Raw genomic sequence first — 25,455 nt, 5'->3', positions numbered from 1 at the left:
AATAAAAAAAGAGAGATAGGCCTACTCTGTTAATTCTAGAAAGTAAAATAAGGATCCGTGAATTGAAAATACAGAAAGGGACATGTTTGGTTACTAATGAAGAACAGTGTAATAAGCAAAACTGCCTTAAAAATACAGAAGTGTTACAATGAAAAAATTTGTAAATAATGTAAGATGATGGATTTTAACTAAACTTACTGTGATAATCATTTCACAATATATACCCATATCACATCATTACATTGTACACCTTAAACTTAAACAGTCTATCTCAATTATATCTCAGTAAAACTGGGGGGGACATTTTTTTTAAATAGAAGTGACCACTTCTGGATGAAGATACTCACTGGGGTAGATGCTGAGCTCCTTATCCCTTAAGAGGGGTGTTCCTGAAGGGACTTTTATCTTCACAGCAGTTTAAGTTAGATCATCTCTAAGGCCCCTTTTCACTCAAGTTTCTGAGATGCACATGGGAGGACCCTAACTAGTGATTGTACACTAAAAATTTGTGCTTAGGGAAAAAGTTTTGTGTATCGATCAGTACTTCTCAGGCCATACTTTCTGAGGACCAGTTTTTAAAAAAGAAACTAACTCCAGTCTATCAAGACATCATCAGAGAGCCTTTGGCTCTTTCTTCAACCCTAACATGAAAAATCCAGAGAGAACTGTATATCTTTTGTATATCTGAACTCTCTTTTCAATGGCTTTTAAAAATGAAGAACTATAAAGAGAATTGTCATGGCCCTATCTTGCCATTGTTATTTGAAAATTGTTTAGTTGATGTATATGACTAAAACTTAAATTACTTTTTCTCATTAAAATTTCCTGTAACAGGGAGATGGACAAATGACTAATTATATTCTTCAGCCCTATTTTGGGTGTTTGGATTCTCTCTTGAAGCTGCTGGGGTTTTTTGCTCTTCGGTTGACTTTCTTCATAAATTTTAATTTGGGGGCAGTGGCTATGAGAATTAGAAACTTTTAAACTTTTGAAGAGCCATCCAATGCCTGCGTATGTAAGAGGTTAGCTGAATTGATTAGATAATATTGTAGAATTAATAAAATTAAGATCACAGGGTATGTCATTAATCTTGGTTCAGATATCCCAAATGAATATAGTTGGTCACAAAGGGATCTACTGTTTCTATACTTACATGGTAGGAGTCTTAAAATCAAGGCCTTCAAAAGTAAAAACTATTAACAAATGTTGCTTTTAAAGGAATTTATTTTATTGGAACATTAGCTTTTTCTACACCTCCCTTCATGTAGATTATAAATTAGGAAAATAACAAAATTTTAAGGGTTGGTTCATATTCTTATCAAAGCCAAGTCCAAAGCATTACATTATAGCTCCCTTTGAAAAGAGCATGTAATTTGACATCACACTGCCTATTTCTTAAATTCTGTTGACTAGAATTACCTACAACCCATGTCTTGGGAGATTTTTATATGCATTTGCCACTAGTGTGGTCCCCAGAACTGCTGAGTCTGAAACTCTGGGATGGAGCCCAGCAATCTGTATTTAACAAGCCCTCCAGACCCAATACATGGTTTCAATAGTTTTAACCAGACCTCAGTATTGCACTGTAGAGCTCTGTGATGTCAGCAATCAGAAAGAACATTGCACCTTCATTCATGTCCCTGCTAACCCAGCCAAGCATGAATGCTCAAATAATTTCCAGTTTGTATCTGCTAAAGAATGTTCAGTGAAACCTAGTGGAGGCTAAAGATTGAAAATGGAAGCAGTATATAATTAATGTTTGTTTGTCTGAATAACAGCTGACATATTAAGAAGGACTGAAGTGAGAAATTGAATATCAGGCAGGAATTTTATAACTAAATAGTAGTAAGCAATGATAGGAAGAGGAGAGGACTGCCTTAAAAGTCAGGTCAGGGGCTTCCCTGGTGGCGCAGTGGTTGAGAGTCCGCCTGCCGATGCAGGGGACACGGGTTCGTGCCCCGGTCTGGGAAGATCCCACATGCCACGGAGCAGCTGGGCCCGTGAGCCATGGCTGTTGAGCCTGTGCGTCTGGAGCCTGTGCTCTGCAGCGGGAGAGGCCACAACAGTGAGAGGCCCATGTAACGCAAAAAAAAAAAAAAAAAAAAAAAAAAAAAAAAAAAAGTCAGGTCAGGGCCCCGTATGAATGAATTTGAGTAACAAAAGAACCTTGTTCTTCTCACTTCATAGAATATTTCAGTAATATTTGTTAAAGCTAAATTTCAAGAAAGCAGTTTTACAAAGAAAAATGGCTATGATACTCTCCACATTATTAACCTCTAAACCTTAAAAAAGTCCTGCTTCTTTTTTTTTTTTTTTTTTTTTTTTTGCAGTACGCGGGCCTCTCACCATTGTGGCCTCTCCCGTTGCGGAGCACAGGCTCCGGACGCGCAGGCTCAGCGGCCATGGCTCACGGGCCCAGCCGCTCTGCTGCATGTGGGATCCTCCAGGACCGGGGCACGAACCCGCGTCCCCTGCATCGGCAGGCGGACTCGCAACCACTGCGCCACCAGGGAAGCCCAGTCCTGCTTTTTAAAAACAACTTTTTGCTCTTATCTATATTACCAACTTAGTGGGAATTTTGGAATATCAAGTAGATCAACATAAGCTTTTTCTTTTGTCACACAATGGACTTTCCTTACATTACTCTTATCTAAATGCATAAAGTGGGACTTCCTGGCAGTGCAGTGGTTAAGACTTCACCCACCAATGCGTGGGGTGCAGGTTCCATCCCTGGTCGGGGAGCTAAGATCTCATATGCCTCACAGCCAAAACAGCAAAACATTAAAAAAAAAAAAAAAAGCAATATTGTAACAAATTCAATAAAGACTTTAAAAATGGTCTACATCAAAAAAAAATCTTTAAAAGAATGCATAAAGTAATAGTATATATATGTTGTGTATACAATATGTTAGTAACCCTGTTACCATAAACTCAGATATTCTTTTCCGAAAACTTACTGTGGCTTAAAAACTACAAGGTACAAGACTTTAGAATTGCGTATGAGTCCGTTGCAACGAAGAAGAAATACCCAGGACTCTTTGGAAATCTACTGGAATCTGCATGGAACTTTTTTTTAAATCTCTGGAACTGCTGCCTTAAGTAATTGGTTTAAGGACTATGAAAGGATCTGTGTGGGTAACATCTGCCTTTATTCTTTAGTGTTGATATGGATTATAATATTACATATACCTTTACTTGATTTCCTGTAGGGTTCTGAGTTAATTTTAATAACCTAGATATATTTGGCCAGTAATGTGTGTTTTTCTTCCTTAATGTATTTGAGTTTAGAAATAAAGTTTATAGTAGTCAGTGATTACTCTAATTTGATGTTTTCTTATTTCAAACAGCTAGTTAAAGGCCTTCAGCAAGAGCTGAATCGATTATATTCCCTTTTCTGTTCTCGGAATCCAGACTTTGAAGAAAAAGGGGGTAAAGTCTCAATAGTGTCACATTCCTTGGGATGTGTAATCACTTATGACATAATGACTGGCTGGAATCCAGTTCGACTCTATGAACAGTTGTTGCAGAAGGAAGAAGAGTTGCCTGATGAACAATGGATGAGCTATGAAGAACGTCATCTTCTTGATGAGCTCTATATAACTAAACAACGGTAAAATACCCTAATCTCTTAAAAGAATTTAAAATGTCTTCATGGAATCACTGGACTTCGTAGGTGAAAACTTAAGATTTTCATAATAAAGAAAAAAATACATTGTTTCGGGTACAAAGATTATTGAATAACATGCCTAATCAAGCTAGAGACTTAATTTTCATACTAATTAGGTGTTTTCCTATAGCATGAAATGAATTATTCTTCCATCTTCCTCTTTTTCCTTCTGTCTTTTCTTCACAGGTTATTAGGAGTGAAATCTAAAACTTATTCCAAGCTGAGTCACTTTGTAGAATCCTTACTGAAAATGCTTACTAGCTTGTAATCCTTCGTAGTTTTACTAATCTTAGAGATGGGCCTTTACCTTTCTTATTATTCTGAAAATAATTTTAAAGCCCTTTTTTTTGTTGACAAATATATTTTTGACAGATTTTATAATTATCATTTGCAGCCTTCCTGATACTATCTTTTAATTCTTTGCTACATTCCTATCTTCAACTTAGTTACATGCTCTATCTTTTGTTCTCTTAATGATCATCTGATTGATTCTAATAGAACAGTGAAAAGCCACTCGTTTTGATAGTTAGCATTATATAAAAACAACCAATTTAGCTGACTTAAATTTTCACTCAGGAAGCGTTGAATTTATTTTTGTCTTATAGAAGTTGTCTAAGGATTTCATTTAGAATTTTATTAAGTACCATAGGAAAAATACATAAATTTTTTAGTGTCAGAAATAATTGATAGTTTTGAAAGAAAATGTCATGTTGGCAAGCCTCAGAGCCATATTTTAGACATAAAATCCAGTAAAAAAAATTTAACAGACTTAGATATAGAACATTGTAATAGGAAAAAGTTGATATAACCCAAATGTTCATCAGCAGAGGAAGGTTAAACTGTGGTTTATCTGTATGATGGACAATTACACAGTTGTTGTAAAGGCTGAAATAGGTCAGGAGACAAGTGAAAAGATTGCTAAGATTCATTATTAACTGTAGAAAAAGGAAAGATATAGAATAGTGTATGTGGTATGAACATTTGCTGTGGTTTTTTTTTTAAAGGTGTATATATGCTTGTATGTGCCTCACATTTTACTAAAGGTTTCCCCCCAAAAGCTATTAACAGCATGTATTTGAAGAATAGGGGTACTTTTACTAATTATTTCATAAACTTTTTGTTTTAGCCTTTTTTTTTTTTTGGCCGCGCCACGTGGCTTATGGGATCTTAATTTCCCAACCAGAGATCAAACCCGCGCCCCCTGCTTTGGAAGCGTGGAGTCTTAACCACTGGACTGCCAGGGAAGTCCCTTCATAAACTTTTAGACTTTGTGTACTACAGCAGGTACATTTATTAAATTCTGTCAATAAGGATTAATTTGAGGGATTGGATGATGGGTCATTATTTTCTTCTTTATGCTTAGTGAACTGGTAAACATCTGATACTTATGAAATTATAAATATGAATGTGTACATAATCTCATACTCCTTTCTAGGCTGAGAGACATAGAAGAACGGCTACACGGATTGAAGGCATCATCTATGACGCAAACACCTGCCTTAAAATTTAAGGTAAGGAAAGACAGGTGATATTTTCATTGTTGATCTTAGGGTTTTTTTCAAACATCATTTGAAGCATGATGTTAGGGTTCAAATGAAATCCTAATTATTCTTTCAAATGAATTTTTTTTTTTTTTTTAACACTTAACAGTGTGTTGGACACTGCTGGTTTCTGGGTTCCACTAAGAATGGACAAGATGGTTTCCTAGCCCTCAAAATATGTAACACAGTGTTACTGGGTCTATTAGCAGTATAAAGAATGATGTATGCATGAGAAGGAGGTTTAGTTTTGCCTGTAAATGTTTACAAATGAATGACATTTGTACTTAATCTCAGTAAATTGGATATTGCCAAGTAGAGGAAAGGAGAAATGCTGCTCTGTTCTTGAACGAAACAGCATAAACAAAGGCGTGGAGGGATATACCTTCATAGTACGTCCAAGAAACACCAAATAATCTTAAATAGTGAGAAAAGAAAAACAGAGACAGATCTGGTAAATATCTAATATTTAGAATTTAACAAATCTGTGACCAACTAGTGGTATGTGGTAAGAAAAATAACTGGAATTATATCAGTGATGATTCCAGGGATGGAAAGCTGACATTTCAGTCAATAAGAAGTGTATGATAAAAGCACAAGATGAGGTGCACGCAGTTAGTTTGGAGCAAAGTGAGCAAACCAGTTTGGCTAGAATATACAGGATAAAGGGCATGGAGGCAGTAGGAAAGCAGGAAGAGCTAGAAAAAGGGACCTTATGTTTGATAGGGGCGGTGGAAAGCTTTTCAGGGTTTTTGAGCATCGGAATAGAGCTGTTGAAAGCAATGGTTTAGAAGAATAAAAAGTTGCAGAGAGACATTGACATTGATCTGACCATTGGAGAAGACACAGCCTATACCTGAATAACAATTTGTTTGCAGTGTTAAATGGAACATGACATAAATTTCCTAATACTCATTTCCAGTTGAATATATGCCCATGTCTAGTGTACTATATTGTTTCTTGATATCTTTTATCATGGGAACTTAACGTACAGGCTAAGTGATGGAATGATGTAAAAGTTCGTATTGAATCTATCTCTATGACTTATAAAGTTTTTTTTTTAAACTTATACATTTAAAAGCCATATGGTAAAGTTATAAGATACATTTAAAAGCCATAAGGGTGGGAGGGAGACGCAAGAGGGAGGAGATATGCGGCTATACGTATATGTATAGCTGATTCACTTTGTTATAAAGCAGAAACTAACGCACCATTGTAAAACAATTATACTCCAATAAAGATGTTACAATATAATAATAAAAATAAAATAAAAGCCATAAGAGCATGGTCTTTGGAGTCACCCCCCACCTGGAATTTGAGTTCCATCTCTACCACCATTATTATATATAATCAATGTTAAATACGTAGAATTGACCTGATAGTAAAAGTAGACTCTTCTATTTCATGTCCTGGGTTTTGTACTAGAGAGTTGAGTAAAATCCACTAAGTATATTATTATCTCAAAATTCAGTTATCATATTACCAGAATTTATGCCCTGTAATTGTGTATCCTTCTAATACATAGTCATGTAGTCTAATAATATGAATTTTTAATTATTTAATTACTTATAGAGAAAAAATGTAGAAATCTGAAATTTAAAAAGGAATATATGATGAATTAGCAAACTAATATTTAGTACTCCAGAGTTCTAAAAGAAACAGAGGTCTTTCTATGCCTGTTAACTGGCAGATGGATTTACTTTCATAAATAAAAGTGTCAGATTTGTCACACATTACCATTGAACTTTCAAAAGAGGAAATAAAATGTCAACAAACATTGGTCTAGAGAGTGGGAAGCTTTGGTTGTGATCATGAGGCTTTGCCACTAACTAGTTATGTAACATTAGCCAAATCAAAATCAGTTAACATCTCAGAATTCATCTGTTTATTCTTCTCTAGATGAGGCGGTTAGACTAAATGTCTAAAGCTCTTCTTCACCTTTAAAATTATTTGATGGATATAGATAACACTAAAGCAATCGTTACTCTTACCTGAGAGAGAATAATTCCTTTGTGTGTTTGTCTACCAAACTGCAAACCAATCATAAGCAAAGAAAGAAAAGTTGGCATATCCAATTCTTTATTTCTTGTCTTAAATTCTCAATTACCTGTTAGGTATATTACAGATACCTCAAACTAATTATGAACAAAAACATGATTTACTTAGAGTATCTGTTACAATTAATGGATTAATTAATATCTTCCCAGTCAACCAGACCCAAATCTTGTGAATTGCCTCTGGCACCTTCCTTATCCCCATGTCCATTCATTCATGTTGATTCCATCCTAATCTCTCAAATTTCCATTTCTGAATGGAACAGCTTGTCCTCCTGGGTGCAGATTATCTTTTGCCTAAACTCTTTCAATAGTTTTCTAACTTGTCTCCAAGTCACTAGCCTCTTAATTTTCTAGTTCATTCACAAGCTGCTACCAGATTTACTAACCTCCTAAAACGTGGGTCAAATTCTATTGTCTTTCACTACCTGTAAAATAAATTAAGCCCAACTCTTAGTCAAACAGTCAAGGTTCTGTACATTCTCATTCCAAGTTACATTTTCCCCACAGTCAATTTTCAACCATATCAGGTTATTTTTATTCTCTAAATTAAGCCAGTTTCTTTCCTCCCTCTGCTTTAGTTCATGTGGTTCTATCAGTATGGAATATCCTTCCAGCCCCAGTATATCCCAACCCCAACTTTGGAAATCCTTTTCATCTTTTATGGGCACTGCAAATGCTTCCTCCTTTGTAAAGCCCTCAAAGTTGGGCTTAATTATTCCTTTGTCTACTCTCCGGGAGCACGCTTTCCTTCTATTATGCACTATTTTATTCTGCCTCTCCCTCAGGATTGTAAACTCTGAGTGCAGAAGCTCTGCCTTATTGGTCTTTATATGTTTTAGAATACCTAATATACTATTACTTTACACAAAATAGTAGCTTAAAAAATCTTCCTTCTTATTCTCATTCTTCATTTTCTATTAGATTTAAAGATAATGAAGTTGCTCCTGGATAGACTGTTTAGAATAATTAGTGGTTGTTATATAGTTAATAAGTAATGCAGATACCATCTAGACAAAGCTCACTTAAAAAGATATATATTTGGAGATAAATTTATTATTTGTATTTTACCATATATATGTTGTGCCCAAATTCTTTGAAAAACACTTCACCACTTTTAAAATTTAGGATGACTTTATCATTGTAGGTTGAAAATTTCTTCTGTATGGGATCCCCGCTGGCAGTTTTTTTGGCATTGCGTGGCATCCGCCCAGGAAACACTGGAAGTCAAGACCATATTTTGCCCAGAGAGATTTGTAACCGATTACTAAACATTTTTCATCCAACAGATCCAGTGGTGAGTTGCAAATATGGACATTTATCTCTCAATATTAAATTTTTCCTAAGAGACTCTGTAAGAAATCTTGCCAGGTACTGCTGAATTTATGAGAAAGCGTTCATTTACAGACATCTCTCGTAGATACTGCGTTTTTTTTACAAACAAGGTTTGTAGCTACCCTGCATTGAGTAAGTCTATTGGTGCCATTTTTCCAACAGCATTAGTTTTTAATTAAGGTATGTATGTTGTTATTTTAGACATAATGCTGTGGCACATTTAACAGATAAGAGTATAGTGTAAACTTAACTTTCATATGCACTGAGAAACTAAAAAATTTGTGTGATTTACTTTATTGCAGTGATCTGGAACCAAACCTGCGGTATCTCCAAGATATGCCTTAATCTGTTACATTTGCATGAGTTCATATTTTTTAAATATTTGTTCTTTGATTAGTTTAGGGATCAGGAAATAAAATACCTTAAAGATGTCTGTTTATGTTGTATTTGTAGGATGAAAGCATAATGTAAAAATATTATCTTTAGATAATTAATCCAAAAGACAGGAGTCATCTGGACTTTCAAACCTTAACCAGTTGTAATACCAATAATGTAGCAACCATAAATTTTAAAAATCTCACTTTAAATACTTTTTTCTCTAAAGTATGCTGCAACATTGAAATGTGATTGGTAGATCCTCTTAGAAATGAAGATATTTAAATATTATGTATTAAACATAGAAAAGTGGAAGAATTTATTTTAGCTTGGTGGAATTATGACATTTTGGATTTTTACATTCTCTGTTATGTTTGTACTGTAAGTAAATTTTTTCATGTAAATACTCCTAGAATCTGTCTGCATCCAGGTAAACAGTTTAATGCCAAGTATGATTTTTGGATGAGAAAAATTCTTCCTTAAATCCTCTTGGGGACAAGGTTAGATATAACTAGATTTAAGACAAACTATTTTAAATAGCATTTATTCTCTGAAAAATAGCTTTATATAATTCTATAAAGTCTCTTAAAAGATCTTTATCTAGTACCAAATAAATATAACATTGACTAAACACCAGAATTTTAGAAAATTTCACATATGTTAAAGAATCAAAACAGTTATATTTAAGAAATTTCACTGAAATGGAATCTAGTATTAGATTCAAATACTGACTCCACGATCTTGGCCAACTCACTTCTGAGACTATTTCTTATCTATATTATGCAGATGATAATATTTTACCTCATAGGGTTGTTAGGATTAAGTAAAACGTGTGCAAAACACCCAGTTAGACCTTGAGTATTTTGTTAATATGCATTCATTTAACTCACTCTCCTATAACTTGAAAGTGAACTTGAGATCATAGGTGAACTCTAAACTTTCAGTATATACCCTATACTTTGTACAGTCTTAAACTTTGTTATTCAGTTGGCCCTTGAACAACTTGGGGGTTGGGGTACACCCTGTGCTCAGTCAAGAATTGGGGTGTAATTTTACAGGAAGCCCTCTGTATCCACGGTTCCGCATCCACAGATTCAACCAACTGCAGGTCATGTAGTGCCGTAACATGTAATTATGGGGGAAAAAATCCACGAATAAGTGGGCCCACGCAGTTCAAACCTGTGTTGTTCAAGGATCAGCTGTATTATAAAGGAGGGTTCCAAACTCATTATTACAAATTATTTTTATTATTCATTTTATAGTTCTTCTGTGAAAAAATTTTTTAAATAGCTTATGTCAGAATTGTGCTAGGCAGTTTTTCCAAAGTTATCTATTCTTCCCAACATCCTTGTGAGGTAGTAGGAAGTGTTACCTCCTTTCTATAGCTCAGGAAACTGAGGCTCTGAGACCTTGTGACTTGGTGAGTGTCATATAGTTAATAAGTGACAGAGGCCAGAATATAAACTCGGGGAATTCTGATGCCAAGTCCATTGCCTTTTCTGCTATATCATCCCTACTTCACATTAGACAAATGGTCTTATACCATCATCTAGTGTTTGTTACTATATTAATCTACTTGAAAGTAGGGTTTACTGGGAGCTTAGATATTAAAAATTGACCTTATTTGCTGTGTTCCAGGTTACTGTTTACTGCTTCAGTTTTGTTTGTGAGACTAATATAAATCTAATTGCTAGATGATATCAGAACATAATAAAAATGAATATTTCTCTGAAAAACAAATTAATGGTTACTATTAACCTAGACTAATTGTTTTTTATAGTCTCATCAAGGATCTATAATTAGACAAACTACATGTTATTAACAGTGAAGAAATAAGAATGCATGTTAAGAATATCAGGTTTTTAAACATTTGCTAAGGTCTACTGAGCATGCAATAAAATAAGAATGAACAGTTTACTAAAATCCAAGCATTGTACCTTAATGTTTTGTTTCTTTGAATTTTTTTTTTTAAATCAAGGCTTATAGATTAGAACCGTTAATACTGAAACACTACAGCAACATTTCACCAGTCCAGATCCACTGGTATAATACTTCCAATCCTCTACCTTATGAGTATATGAAGCCAAGCTTTCTTCACCCAGCAAAAGAACCTACCTCAATTTCAGACAGTGAAGGCATTTCAACAATACCAAGCCCTGTGACTTCACCAGTCTTGTCCCGCCGACACTATGGGGAATCTATAACAAATATAGGCAAAGCAAGCATATTAGGTAATTTCTTTTCAGTATTCCTTATCAATGAATTTAAGCACTTTTATATAGACATTAAATTTTAAGTACTTGGAAATACTCTATGTATTACAAAACATCCAACAGTTAATCCTCATGGTTAGAGTTAACCACCTTCTCACTGTTCATATTTGAGGGCAAAAGCCCTAAAGTTCTCTTAATTAGATCAGATCCTGTAGTTAAAGAATATGAGGTAGCTGGATGCACAAAAGAAGATCGGGGAATCAAGTCCCTCATTTTAATCTTGGCCCCATCCCTTACTGTGAGATCTTGGGAAGTCACGTAGTTTTTAATGCTCTGCTTCCTCATCCATGAAATGAGGGAGTGCTTGAGTACCAAGGGTGCCCCTGCCGACCAGTTCTCTGATCCCTGTCCTAAAAGTCTCTCGAAATATGTGTCCTTCCTGAGGGCAACAAGGGTATTTAATTTCTCTTTGAATGATCTCCAGTACCAGCCACAATGGTGTAGCGCCAGAGTCCAGTTCTGTGCCACTTTGGTTTGTCCACTGCTTTTGGTTACAAGTTGCCTTAGTATAAAATGCCACAAGATGGCACTATAAAAAGGCTTTATCTGCTGGACTCATTGATATTTGACTTCGTCATAAAGATTGTTTATTCATAGCTTTTTATAACATATCCACTTAACCTCAGGAGTAAGCATATCAATAGTGAATATATGCCTCTGTGAAAGGCATGGTTCTTTTATTAACATTTTTAATCTTACAAAATACTTTAAAAAACAATGATCACGAATAAAATAGAATCTTTATTACTTTGTAAGCTATATTCCTGGAGTTTGTACAACTCTCATTCTATTCAACACCATTTTTATTTAGAAACCTACAACATAAATTGTAATTTTCTTATGTACCCACCCTGGAAAAACGTGACTAGGGCTTAGTCCCTCTGCCAACTGGCTGTAAATATGGGTGGTGCTCTTTAGCCTGGTTTGTGGTGTAATTCAGCAGAATGACTGCCCTGTTTTGTGAAATGTAGGGGCTGCGAGCATTGGAAAGGGACTTGGAGGAATGTTGTTCTCAAGGTTCGGACGTTCATCTGCATCACAGCCATCTGAGGCATCAAGGGACTCTGTGGAAGACGAGAAGAAGCCAGTTGCCTCACCTCCCACGTCCACTGTGGCAACGCAGACCCTTGCACATAGCAGTTCTGGCTTTCTTGACTCTGCATGTTAGTTCATACTGTTCTTTACAAGTTTATACCGTTCCTTTTTAAAATGTGCGGAGCACAAAGGGTTAAGATATTAATACTAGCAGTCAACTCTTAATCTAAAGCCTGCCTTAGCTTTTAAAGAAACAATGCTTTTTCTTCTACTTACATTTTTAGGAATAATCCCTAGGTAAATGCAGTTTTACTCTCTGCGTTGGTGAATTAAGCAAAGAGCATTAATAATCAGGGCCTTGTGGCACAGAGGTGTTACACATCAAGCATAAAACAAATCTCTTTGTGGTAAGCACTCCCTGATTTTTCTAAAGTGGTTTTTTTTTTTTTTAAATATGGTCTTCTCAGCCTTAGAAATTCATGTAATTGCTTCAAACCTATGCTGTATTTACTCTTGATACTTTTTAAAACTGCTATAAGGAGGGGCTTCCCTGGTGGCGCAGTGGTTGAGAGTCCGCCTGCTGATGCAGGGGACACGAGTTCATGCCCCAGTCCGGGAAGATCCCACATGCCGCAGAGCGGCTGGGCCCATGAGCCATGGCCACTGAGCCTGCGTGTCCGGAGCCTGTGCTCCACAACAGGAGAGGCCCGTGTATCGCAAAAAAAAAAAAAAAAAAAAAAAAAAACTGCTATGCCAAAGCCGTCCTGGTGCTAATCCCTCAGTTCCCTTCATCCAACGGAATTATAAAACCTTCAGAGCTTTAATTGTATTGGATCCACTGTATCGCTTCCAATCCTATCCCAGCTACCTTGTGTAAAATAGATACTCAAGAAATGAGTGAATGAAAGGATAATTATACTGGACTTATATTAGAATGGAGCTTTATTTAATTTTTTCCAGTGGATTTATAAGGTCTAAACTCTTGAATAGTTGTGAAACACTAATACACTTAGTATATATTTACTTCCAAGGATGTAAACTTGAACCTTATTTTTAAATGTCCAGTAAAATAAGACTAATTAAAGTCCTAGTTTTCCATTGACTTACATAAGGAAATGTTGACTCTGAAACTAGCTACTTCCTTTCTGTAACTATAGCAAGAAAATTTTATTTTCTTCCTCTAAAAATCTTTAAACATTTCATTTCAGATACTTAGAGCCTTGTTTTCTTACTGTGTCTGCTACTCTGAATTTTAAAACAACCAGCATTCATTGCCGTACGACAGTCCTAGGGTCTGGATCTTTCACCAGAGTCACCTCCACTCCATGATGAATTATCCTAGCCATTTCTGAGTTGGGCATTCCTATTTGGGCCAATTCCATTTTTTTAACTTAATCCTATCTATGTCAGACTCTGAGTACTAAAAATTTTATAATTGCAAGCCTTTTGAACACTGCCTAGAAAATTCATTTCAGATTTTGATATTTGTACAAAATTCATAGTTTTCTTATAAGAGTTCCTATACTATTGCTGACTTAAACTCTCACCTCTGCTTACTATCAGAAATGAGATTTTGAAAATACAAAATTCTGTTATAACATGCAGATGTCAAAGGAAAACTAAACTTCTGAGGAAAAATAACTTCAAAGAATTTTGTAAAATGGCAGGTAAATAGTCACAATCCCTTGTAATGTTAATGCACAGCAATGATGCGAGTAAACATTAGGGTGAATGAGGGAACAAGAAGAGCAGGGTATTTTGAGCCCAAGAGACGGGGTAATGAAGACATACAGAGAGAAGTCTATAGGGTCTGAGAGAAGAAACCTATCTTTCAGTTTTTCTACTATTTAACGTAGAAATTTCAAAGTGATAATAAAGAAGAAACCTATTTCTTCTTCCAGTACAAGTGAGTAGAGATGCTTAGCTGTATTGCATTATTATATTTTAATATCTTAACAGAATATGTTTTCTGTCATTCTAGCATATAAATTCTTTGTTGGTCCTAATGGTAAATTACTTGCCAACTATATAGACTCAACTAACTGTGAGCTAATCATGATTTCTTAGTTACATGTACTCATCTTTAGATACAGATTTTAAAAGCCCAACTTTTAAAATTGGACCACTACTACAGGAGAATTATGCCTTTTAAATCAAATCCCCAAGATTCACCTTACTAATTCTTGAACTTGCCTCAGTAATACACTCTTCTATGTAATCCTGATTTAGACAGATTTCTTAAATCATAATTGCTATTTTGGCTATATGTTGCAAGTCATAAAACCTTCCTTAAATCTTCTTTCTGGAATTTGGTCACCGTGATTAGGTGATTCTGGCTTCCTTCCTTCCTTCCTTCCTTCCTTTCTGCTCACATTTGATTGCCTCAGTTCTTCTCGATAACCTTCATTCTGAAACTGCCAACTTTGATTCTCTTGCTTTTTGAGGGTAAGATGGACACAGACTGTGAATTCATGATCAATCAGGTTTCTCTCTTTGAAGATTTAGTGTTGTCAATTGAAACCATCTTATTGACATCAATTTGAAGCATCTTATATAGCTACTCTTCGTTTCTTTTGAAAAGTATAGGCTTATTTCCAGTGGTTTTACTGTTTCATTTCTTGTACTCCCCTGTGTTTGTAACATATTATGAAAAGAATCTGTTTCTTTTAGCATTGTTTTGCCTCTAGGTTAGAACTTAAACGAACTATACATTTGGGAGATATTTGGGTGTTAACAGATTATGACATTATATTTCAGAGTTAATTATGCTTACATTTTCCATGAAAGAGCTCTTCACAAAAACCAACGTGTACTTCTTTATGTAAGCTAGGTTTAATCAGCTTATTTGGGAGTATTGTTCTAACTTTTGGCCACTGCATCACTGAGGGCCATTTGTAACCATCAGCCAACACTTTACAGCATCTTGTGTTTTTTTTTCACAGATTTCAGACTTCAAGAATCGTTCTTTAATCTCCCACAACTTCTTTTTCCGGAAAATGTAATGCAGAATAAAGATAATACCCTCGGTATGGTATATGTCAGGAATAGCATTCAGAGCACTATGAAAATGATCTACTTAGATTTCTCCTGCTCATTGAAAAATTGGATCAGTTCTATGAGATCAGCTTGAATGTTACCATTAATAGACTATTTTATATGTATTCTCTTCCTGTATTTTCTAATCTTAAATGTAGTGGTCCAGAAACCCCCGAGTATTGATTAGACACTTAATGTGCTAAAATATATGATACTCCTATATGCTTCTACAGAGAAGGAACCTTTTAGAGAGGTGAGAAAAGCATGAGGCCATTCTCTTTCTCCTCTATTGCCCTACAGCCTTCAAAGAGATTCAGTATTTTTTTCATGTAATATACTTAAAAGGATTTCATAGTATAAAGGATTTTATCATTTCTGATTATTTCAGATATTAATAACACTTCCCCTAGAGCTGTTGGTATGCCATAACTGATACTGATTTCAACATAAATATTTAATGTTCTTTAGAGGTGTAGGTTCGCTTTGAAAAAATTATTATTGGATGTAAGAGATATTTTCAGTCTCAATTTTCAGCAGATTCAAAATGTATCAGTAAAGATTAATCTTAGCAGTTTAAAATTATTTTCATCATTAACTTCTCATTCCTTTTTTTATAGCTCCTTTCTCTTTCCTTTTTTTTAAATATCGAATTTTACCTTTAACAAAAAAATAAGTTACAGGTGTTTCCTTGGATTTTTTAACCATATCTAATTTTATAATTTCTGTATTTATAATTGCTAATTTTCATGCATTTTTTTCTATTTTCAAAAAAAAAATCTTATTTGATATAGATTCCAAAACAGTGTTTCAGCATAACAAGCTGATTTGGGTTTTGGGCTCTATAACAGCAGTTTGTGTTGATCTAACTCAGTGAAATCCCCTCAACAAATGATCTTATATAAGTGCTCTCTCTGGCCTCTGTTCATGTAATGGTCACTTCCATAGAGAAATAATTGATGTGTGCTTTTTGCATATTTAGTTGGAGAAAGGAAAATTAATCCACTCATACATTTGTCCTACATTCAAGTAGTCCTTTTTATTCACTACCTTAAAACCATCCCAGCTACCCAAGCAATTAGACCACTAATCATAATTGTACCACACTGATCTGATTCAGATGGTATTATGTATATGGCTTCTATTTTCTCTTTTCCTGTTTTTATTCATTCAACAATTTTACCATGAGCCAAGTAGGTAGTCACTAGAAAAGATACCAGGATGAAACAGATTTCATTGCTGCCCATTAAGATTTTAAATGCTGGTGTGGAAGTTAAGTATTTTTTAGAGGGCATATATTCTAGTAGGGAAGGTAGATAACTGCAGGAATAATTATAATATATGATAGAATATGATGAGCCACATAACAGAGAAACAGGTAAAGGCCTCTGTCAGTTCTAAGGAATGAGAAAATGATTTAACCTGGAGAAGTCAAAAAAAACTTTGTGGAAGTAGGATTTGGACAAGCAGAGATGAAGAGACAGTGCAGAGAGAATAAACAGCATAAGCAGAAACACAGAGGTGGGAAGCACAGGGTATGTAGAGAACCAGAAGTTAGTTTTGAGGAGAACCAAGGATGAGTGGAAGGGAGTAGTTCTGAATATGATCAGGAACATTTCTCCAACCAGATGGTAGAGGATCCAATAAATCTGGGCATCTCCAGGAGTTTCTTTATATTCGACCCATGAGCCTGTCTTTACCCAAATAGCCCATCTGTTGTCAAATGTTAGGTATATGAATGTCTTTCAGGGTATATTAGTGTCGGGAAATTTGGGGGTTACAAATGACAACTGATTATAAAACTCATTATGGAGTTTTTGTTATTTTTTTCAAATAAAAGATGGTTAGAGAATATTCTTAAATATATTTGAAGCTATGATAAGTCACAAAATGTAAATATTCCTTGGATGTCAAACACCTAACCACGTGAAATATATAGTCGCTCTGAGGCAGCACAAAAATAAGAAGACATAATTTATCAAGAACTCTGAGCACAATCTTTCTTATTGCAAATGAATCTTTCACCAGTCATTTGGAAACCCAGTTTCCTTTACCTAGTACTTTAAGTGGTTTTCTTGGTATCTACCTGAAGCAAAAAATCATGCAATTATGACTATAATTATTATTTACAAATAAGATAACTTTTAAGATTCATTAAGTTTTTGAAAATTTCTCTCCAGGGAAGTTAAGACATTCCCATTAAATAGAAGAAACCTGTCTAGTTAGTACACATTATAATACTAAGATGGTGACTTTCTATTCATATATTTTACTTTTCAACACCATATCCATGTTGACAGGCCCTGTGCACAAAAGAATTCTCTGCTGAAGGCACAGTGCAAATTGTTGATGATTGTTAAAAGCCAACAACCTTTTTTTCATTTTTACCTCTCTTCAATTGTTCAGGAATCTCATTCTTTTTTTTTTTTTTTTTTTTTGGTAGATAGAGGAATTTTAGCACTTAGGCACTCAAGAGAGAGAAAGAAGGGCAAAGTGATGATTTTATGTTCTCCTTTCTTTTTGACCTAACTCGGTGAGAGAAACTCAGAAAAAACTACTAACCTGTATGGTGCCACCCCTTCTTGATATGGTAACAATGAGAAAGTGGGTCCAAGGCAACTCCATGTAGATTTGGGCCAACTTTGGCCAAGAGCACATCTCATAGCACATATATTGATGGAATAGTGCTGCCATGTAGTAACCCCACTCCCTTGGGAATTCTGTGATCTACAGAAAGGGGGAAGATGAGACATAGGCCCTCTTACATCCATCCATCCACCTGCAAAACCAACACAAATGTGAGGTCAGCTGCAATGGCAGCCAGACTGCCTGGGGTAAACCTTTTAAGGAAGATGAGAGACTAAAATAGGTTCATCAGGTACAAGCTGGCTACCTAATTCCCATTTTGATGGGGACAACCTACAGATAAATAGAAAGGGATAGGGAGGGGCAATCTAGTTAGTGACACTTATTGAAGATCCTCTGGGTGATGAGAAGTACAAGGGCATATAATATAATGGAACAATAAATTTATCATTTTGAGTTTATAGTATATGAAAGGCAGTGTTGCACAGTAATAGCATATTAAGAATACATTTCAGGGACAAAATCAAAGTGGAGCCAAATAACACTAGTTGAACATCTCCCTTTCTTTGACTTTAAAACAACAGTTCAACCTAAGACTTGGACTAGGAAGACATTCTACAGTGGCATTTAAAAGTGAATTCTTAGAAATAAATTGGTGTGGGCTTCACCAGTTTTACTGTGTATGTTTCCCATCTCTTCTGTTTTTCCTCTTATTTCTCCTTTTTTTTCTTTATAACTAACTTCACCTTGACTCTTCTTCATCGTGCTCGAGAATTCATTTCCTCTTTTCGTCTTCCTGTCTGTTGTGACAGAATGTACCTACCAATTTAACACAAATGTCCCATGGAATACAAAAGATAAAAAATTAAGACATTACTATCCCACAGTTCCACATGTGGATTTCAACTATTTCTTATTATGGATTAGCTTATCATAATTTAAATGAGAAAAATACTTTGTATTTTGTTTTTTAGAAAACTTTGTAAAAAGCCTATGTTGATATACTTCATGGGGTTTTATAACCTAACTGGGTATTTATGCTGTTTAAGTGTAAACCTTATCTAAAAATGTATAGATATTTTCTGACATTCTTTGTCAGAAAAGCACAATTGAATAGAAAAATAACAACTGTAAATGCATTTTTAAATCACCAAATGGTATTGTCACAAAATACCTGTTTAAAATAAGCATTAGCTAAACATTTGTGTGAAATCATTCTCTAAAATGATGTGATTTCCTATATGCAATTACCAAATTTCCAGGGTAACGCAAAACCCAACTCTTCCTCCCACCCCCTTAGTTTTTGCCAGTTTTTACTTTTCACATCTGCTGGTACTCTGAACAAAGAGTAGACTTTGAGTGTCTGAATAGTAGTGATTTCAGTGCTTTTTATTTTTAAGACAGACCCTTCAAAATATTGTATGGCTCATTGACAGTTTTAAAGGAGTTCCTGAAGATCAAATTATCGTTTTCTAAGTGTTCTAAGGATTTGTTAGATGAACCGATCGCAATCTTAGAGCCTTGATTTGGTAAGGTGGTTTTTCTCTAACACGTATTGCAGGGACTTTCTGTGTGTTTAGAAAAGACTTGAGTGAATTCACTGAACTGTTTGAAGACAACACTGTTATAAAATGAAATCCTTCCTCTCAAGAATTACCATTGTTCCTCCCAGTTTAACTTTCCTGGCCACCTAGTGGATTCTTTTATTAAACAAACATTTAATGAGCGTGTATGTCCCGGGTGCATGTTAGGCCCTGCTGACAGGATAGAGACTAGGGTGTGTCGTGGCTGCCTTTGAGGAATTCAGCCAAGTGGAGAGGGAAACGTGGTAGGACTGTAATAGATGTTATCTTCCAACACGTCTCCCTGAGCCAGTTGATGTAAAGGGCCTCCCCAATGAAGGAGACTTTGAGTGCCCTGTTGCACTCCTGCAGGCATTGTTACATGTAAGCCTGGCCCATCATTCTGCAAGAAGGCTGTTTGCCTTATTTTACGGATTAGGCACAGAGATTAAATGGGAAAGCCAGGATTTGAGCCCAGTTTCTTTATTCCAAATACACTATGTGATACCAAGCGAGATTTTTGTTTATTTGCTTTATTATTCCATGTTGACCTGAGCATACAAAGGAAAGGGTTCACCAAATAGAATCCCGAGCTGCTGAGGCTCTTGAGTGTTTTTTCCTGTAAGATTAGAATGGAAAGTCACTTTTTAAAACCTAGTAATAATAATTAGGAGAGTCACTTCTCGTTGGTAAGTTTTTATTCTCAACTCTCGTAAGTCTATATAGAACCAACTGTGTAATACTTACTCATCTGTTTGACTTCTTTTCCTTTCAGTGGAATTGGATCACAGAGTTGATTTTGAACTCAGAGAAGGCCTTGTGGAGAGCCGCTATTGGTCAGCTGTCACATCGCATACCGCCTATTGGTCGTCCTTGGATGTTGCCCTCTTTCTTTTAACCTTCATGTACAAACATGAGCACGATAATAGTGCAAAACCCGACTGTGATCCAGTCTGAACTGTCGAAGGACATTAAGGGCCCCAAACTGACTTTTTTCTGTTAAAATATGTGTGTCAACATATGGAAGTTTCAGGTTTAAGTATGTTTCACGTTTGTTTAGGGTAAGAAATATTTGAATTTAGAAGCACTTTAGTTTACTTTAAAAAAACAAAGCAAATGTTCAGTCCGAAAGAAGTTATTTATAGTTTTCCTCATTTTAAGTATGAGTCTGACAGAACCCCCTGCAGAGAATCAAGCAAGACCTGGACGTAAGGAGGACTTGGGTGGACTGCAAGGTTATAGATCACAATCTAATTTCTCCCAAATATAAAGGCATCTTAATGGGTTGAATCTAATGTATTAACCAAAATATGTTATAAATCGAAAATGGTCAAGGTCCAGGGTATTCTACGTAAAGATCACAAGGTGGTATCATTGTTTTCGATTTCCATGGAAGCTTCCATTTCCACAATTTCTTTGAAACATGAGTGTAACAGATTTTAAATGTTTTGATTTAACTTGTTTAGAAAAACTAATGCTAAAATAGAAGCAACATTTGAACTATTGTATTTATAGTTTATTACCTCTAATTGTTTTATGTCAATGTATGAAACATTACATTTTTTAAAATGTTTCCTTTGAACAATTTAAGAACCATATTTATTTTCTATAGTGTTAATACCCTTTTTTCTCAGAACTCCATCTTTGTACTCTTCAGATGAATATATAGACACTGTGGCATACTTTAAGCATTTTTTTCATTAAAAAATTGTAGTTTTACACAAATAACACTAGTTCAATTATTTTGAAAAAAAATGAACTTTTTATTATGTCCCATGGACCTCAGAGAAAGCTGAAGTTTTCTAAACTTGACATGGAATACTCCATAATGGATACATTTAATAAACTTTATTGGAAAATTAGTAAACTTCTTTGGAGTAGGGAGTATGACAACTAAATTTTGAATATATAAGCATCTGTGTGCCAAACAATTAACATATAAAAAGGGGATGGAGTGCCACTAAAGTGTTTAAGGAATCGTAATTGAGACATAGACACAATAGTTCAGGATTCTGAGGCATTGAAAGAGTTTCCTCAGCTGTAATTTTTTCCACAGTGCTTTTCATCTGAGGAGCTCAAAGTGCTTTGCGATTTAATAATCTATGTAGTAGCTTCTTGAGGTAAGTAAATGAGTGTTATTCTCATGTTACATGTTAGTACACTAAGGCACCAAAACATTTAAAGGGCCTTGAATTAGATTACAGAGCAAATCAGAGCTCAGACTGAAGACAGACCATATTCTTTTATGTGCTGTTCATTGACTGATAATTCACATGTGACCTCTTGTTTTCCAAACAGTAATAACAGAAGTTGCAATTCATAATTTGGAAAAATGACTGTGAAGCCAGTACTTTACCCTACTCGTCATATACATTCTTGGGTTCTCCCACTCAAAGGAGGAGTTTCTTAGAGGGGATCAGTAGCCATCTTTGCCACAACCAACCCATACTTCTGAGAGGCTTCCACTGGGTTCCACTTAAGGTGCTGTCTTTGCTTATCTTAGCTCCCCAGGAATCGTCAAACTGGGAGCAAAGTTGGTCGATTGTACATCTCACCTTCTCCTTTCTTTTTAAGATGATAGAATCTTTGGATTACTTGTAGGTTTTACTCAGAACTGTCAGTCCTCTATCTGTTTTTGGTCTTCCATTGAATTTGCACAACATAAAGCACTTCTTTTTAGTGCTTAAAAAGATCCCAAGGCTCCATGCCCAAATACGTGACTCACTAAGAAACTCTTGCTATAAAAGGCTTTTGATGCAATCTTAGCAAAGCTGAAGCAATGTCTTTCGAATTTAGAGATTCCTGTGAACTCAGGTCATTCTCATACCCTGTTTATTTCGTAGGTCTATTTACTTCTCAGGAGAATTAAACTCATATCCCATATGACTTTATCATTAAAGGTATGTGAGCATTTGGGTGGTATGACACTCACATGCCTAAGAGCTTTAAGGGATTCATTCTCTTTTTTTTGGGGGGGGGGCGCTGCCCTGGGTCTTCGTGTGGCTTGCAGCTTCTCTAGTTGCACGCTTAGTTGCAGTATGTGGGATCTTAGTTCCCTGACCAGGGATTGGACCTGGACACCCTACATTGGAAGCGTGGAGTCTCAACCACTGGACCACGAGGGAAGTCCCAAGGGATTCATTTTAACCATTAGAATGTGAAGAGCCCCTTTTACCTGAGAGGGTTGAAAACCTAGCAAACCTTTTCATTTGATATAGAGTAAAAAGAAAAGTATATTCCCATAGCTATAGGAATATATCTGCTTCCCTTTTTTCATATTGAGGAAAAAAATCCAATTTAACCACATGGAAGTTACTTGAGTTCTTGAAAATAGTAACATTCGAAACACCCTTTTCAAAATGAGATATTCTGGATTATTGGATAGGGGTTTTGTTTTCAATTCATTATTTCATCAATAGAGATGGCGATTTTGATTTCACAGTACTCTTCTTGTTTCCATGTCTGCATGTTATCATGGAATGTACTTGTACGTACTCAAGTAATATACAGAGTATGTGTAATTCTAGCTTGATTTAGAAGCTAAGTCAGTTACTGAGTAATATTTTGCAACTTTATTCCAGCAAGTACTAAATTTTTGATACCATTAAAATTTTATTCTCTATTTTGTGTACCTGCTATGATGATTCTTCTGAGTACTGGTCAGACTGTTCAAACAATTTTAATCTAGTTAGGTCCCCAAGAATTATTTAAACTTAGAATGAGGAGAAAGTTTTGTTCATAACTTTATTTTCAACAGTAATTATGCTTGTGTTATAATCCAGTGTTACAGTATATTAGAACATATTATAAAATGTACTCAGTTTTCCATAGCAAGCCTTAGGAATCTTATGTTTGTCTTCTATTAAATAGCATCTGTCAGCCTTTGGAAATTCTCACATTGAACGTTCTGTAGAAGCCCTCAGACAGTGACATGTAAACATTCATCTCATTCTCATTTTCTCTCTGTTGTTTCCTCATTGGGGGCTGAAGCATTTGGGTCATATCCTTCCCCCAAAGAGCGAACAGAGGAAAGGAAACCATCAGTGGAGTGTCACGGCCAATTCCACAACTCCTTCCAGTGATGACACTTGAGCCCTTTAAGGTGGAAGCGGACCAAACCTAGAAAGTTCACTGTAAGGCCTACAGTAGAGGGAAAAAAACTGAATTGCCTTCTGCTTAGGTTAGTTAATATTTCTGTCTTCTCAGCTGTAATGAGTAAGGCATTTGGACAATTGAGAAAACTAATTTGAGTGTTATGTCTTAATTGTTTGAATAATCTTTTGTTAGCATGGAAATGGGGCTAAAAAAGATATGCGATATTAAAGAAGAGTCAAGGCAGAGCTAAAAAGAGGATGTAGCAGTCATTGACTGGAGAAAGAACTGGAACTTGACCAGACAGTCTTGAGTGTTGGGTAGGTAACTTCTGTGGTTACTCTCAAGTGTCTCTTACCCAGATTCTGCTGTCATCCCTGCTCCTCAAGCCTCTGCCAGGAGTCAGATGGTCCTCTGGCTGAATTTGAAACACATGCATTAAATCCTTTTATGGTTAGGTATGGGCAACGCATATAGTTTCCCGACATCTTATAATAACTTACCTACATAGAAAAACTTTTGCTGTATCTACAGCAGATTCGGCAGGAAGCGCCCCGACTGAACTCTGAACTCTGTTACTTCTAGGATGGGTCTAGGAAGCCTGCAGACCACGCTGTCTCCTTTTGCAGTAGTCAGAGGGAAAGGAAGTTGCCAAGGAAGTATGTGTAGTATTGAGCTTGGAGCAGTGTACAGAATGGCAGGATATAAAATTTCATCTCAAAGGTCTCATTTAGTAAATGTTACTGCTGGCATGATAACAGCCTTGGTCATATGCATCCTATTTTAGTCTTCATTGGATGTTTGCAATGATTCAAAGGATCCTAAAATTTCAGGGTTTGTTCAGATTTTAGAGGTCATCTAGTCCAAACCTGTTTTAGTTTCATGTGAGCATTTAAATAGCATAGAGGTCATGAAAAGTGAAGGGAGGGGTGGCATGTTAGGTTCAGCCCAAAGACATTGAGAGACTAAATACTCAGCAGTAGAGGAGGGAATTTGATGGTGTCTCTAAGGAAAAATGTCGTTGACCACAGTAGAATTCTAAAGCTGGAAGGGCTGTAGATATCCTCATTTTCCAAAGCATGTTCTGGGGACTTTAATAGATGTCGGTTCAGAAAATAAGTTTGGGAAATGCCAAATTTAGAAGACTCCTTTACGGCAGGACTTTCAGGAGCCTCTGATGCATTAAATGCAGTGTGAATCTATCTGGTGCTGTGGGGTGGAGGAGGGGGAGTTTTTCCAAACTTATTTAACCATAACTTTATTTATATGAATATACTTAGAGAAGTGCCATCACATTTAATTCCTGTATTTTACAGAGATGTATCGTTTTGTTTGACAAGTGACCACTCCCACCCTATAAGGTCACATGGCCAGCCAATGACAGAGTCAGAATTAGAACCTAGTCCCCGGATTCCCAGCTTTGTCTTACACCACAGTGCCTGTTTCCTTCCCATAATACATATCGAGCTCCTAAATGGCAGAAACTACGTCGGGGCAGGGGTGGGGGGTGGAGGTGAGCGCTCGCGCGATGCTTTTGGAGCTGTGAGCTCTCAACGAATGGCTCTAGGCTTGAGTTCCCCAGTTGGTTTCCTTTGTTGCCAGGCTGTCCTGAAAGAGTGCCCTACCGGGTCTGGATAGACTTCCTTTCGTGTCTTAGATTCAAAATACCCAAAAAAAAGAAAAGCAAAAGAGGAAACTTCCTGGCAGTCAAGTGGTTAGGACTCTGTGCTTTCACTGCCGAGGGCTGGGTGGCACAATCAAAGAAAATAATAATAAGCAAAAGAATGAAAAAATTACATAAGAAAAATCCAAAATGCCCAGGATACATTGTATTAGTTTTCCATTCTAGTGACAAATACAAACTTGGTAGGGAAACAAGTTGCACAGTGTTAAATAATGTTTAAT

At 35.9% G+C, this 25,455-nt stretch overlaps 1 protein-coding gene across 6 annotated transcripts in view; it reads left to right on the top strand.

The window, feature by feature from the left end:
- DDHD1 (DDHD domain containing 1) overlaps window positions 1-23,080 on the top strand; it is a 93,324-nt gene extending 70,244 nt beyond the window's left edge. For 2 of the 6 annotated variants that reach the window (XM_081228838.1, XM_081228836.1), the window contains 7 exons: window positions 3,348-3,610; window positions 5,103-5,178; window positions 8,407-8,556; window positions 10,948-11,200; window positions 12,214-12,405; window positions 15,220-15,303; window positions 20,234-23,080. In XM_081228838.1, the coding sequence (XP_081084964.1) occupies window positions 3,348-3,610; window positions 5,103-5,178; window positions 8,407-8,556; window positions 10,948-11,200; window positions 12,214-12,405; window positions 15,220-15,303; window positions 20,234-20,415 (1,200 nt within the window). In that variant the 3' untranslated portion in view covers window positions 20,416-23,080. The remainder of the gene's footprint in view (window positions 1-3,347; window positions 3,611-5,102; window positions 5,179-8,406; window positions 8,557-10,947; window positions 11,201-12,213; window positions 12,406-15,219; window positions 15,304-20,233) is intronic. The other 4 variants (XM_081228839.1, XM_081228837.1, XM_081228841.1 and 1 more) reach the window with 3 other exon arrangements.
- Window positions 23,081-25,455: the final 2,375 nt, after the last annotated feature.

This window comes from Mesoplodon bidens (assembly GCF_964165515.1).
Source record: "Mesoplodon bidens genome assembly, chromosome: 3".
Lineage (NCBI taxonomy): Eukaryota > Metazoa > Chordata > Mammalia > Artiodactyla > Ziphiidae > Mesoplodon > Mesoplodon bidens.
The sequence above is the reverse complement of the archived record's forward strand: the minus strand, read 5'-3'. Positions and strand labels throughout refer to the sequence as shown.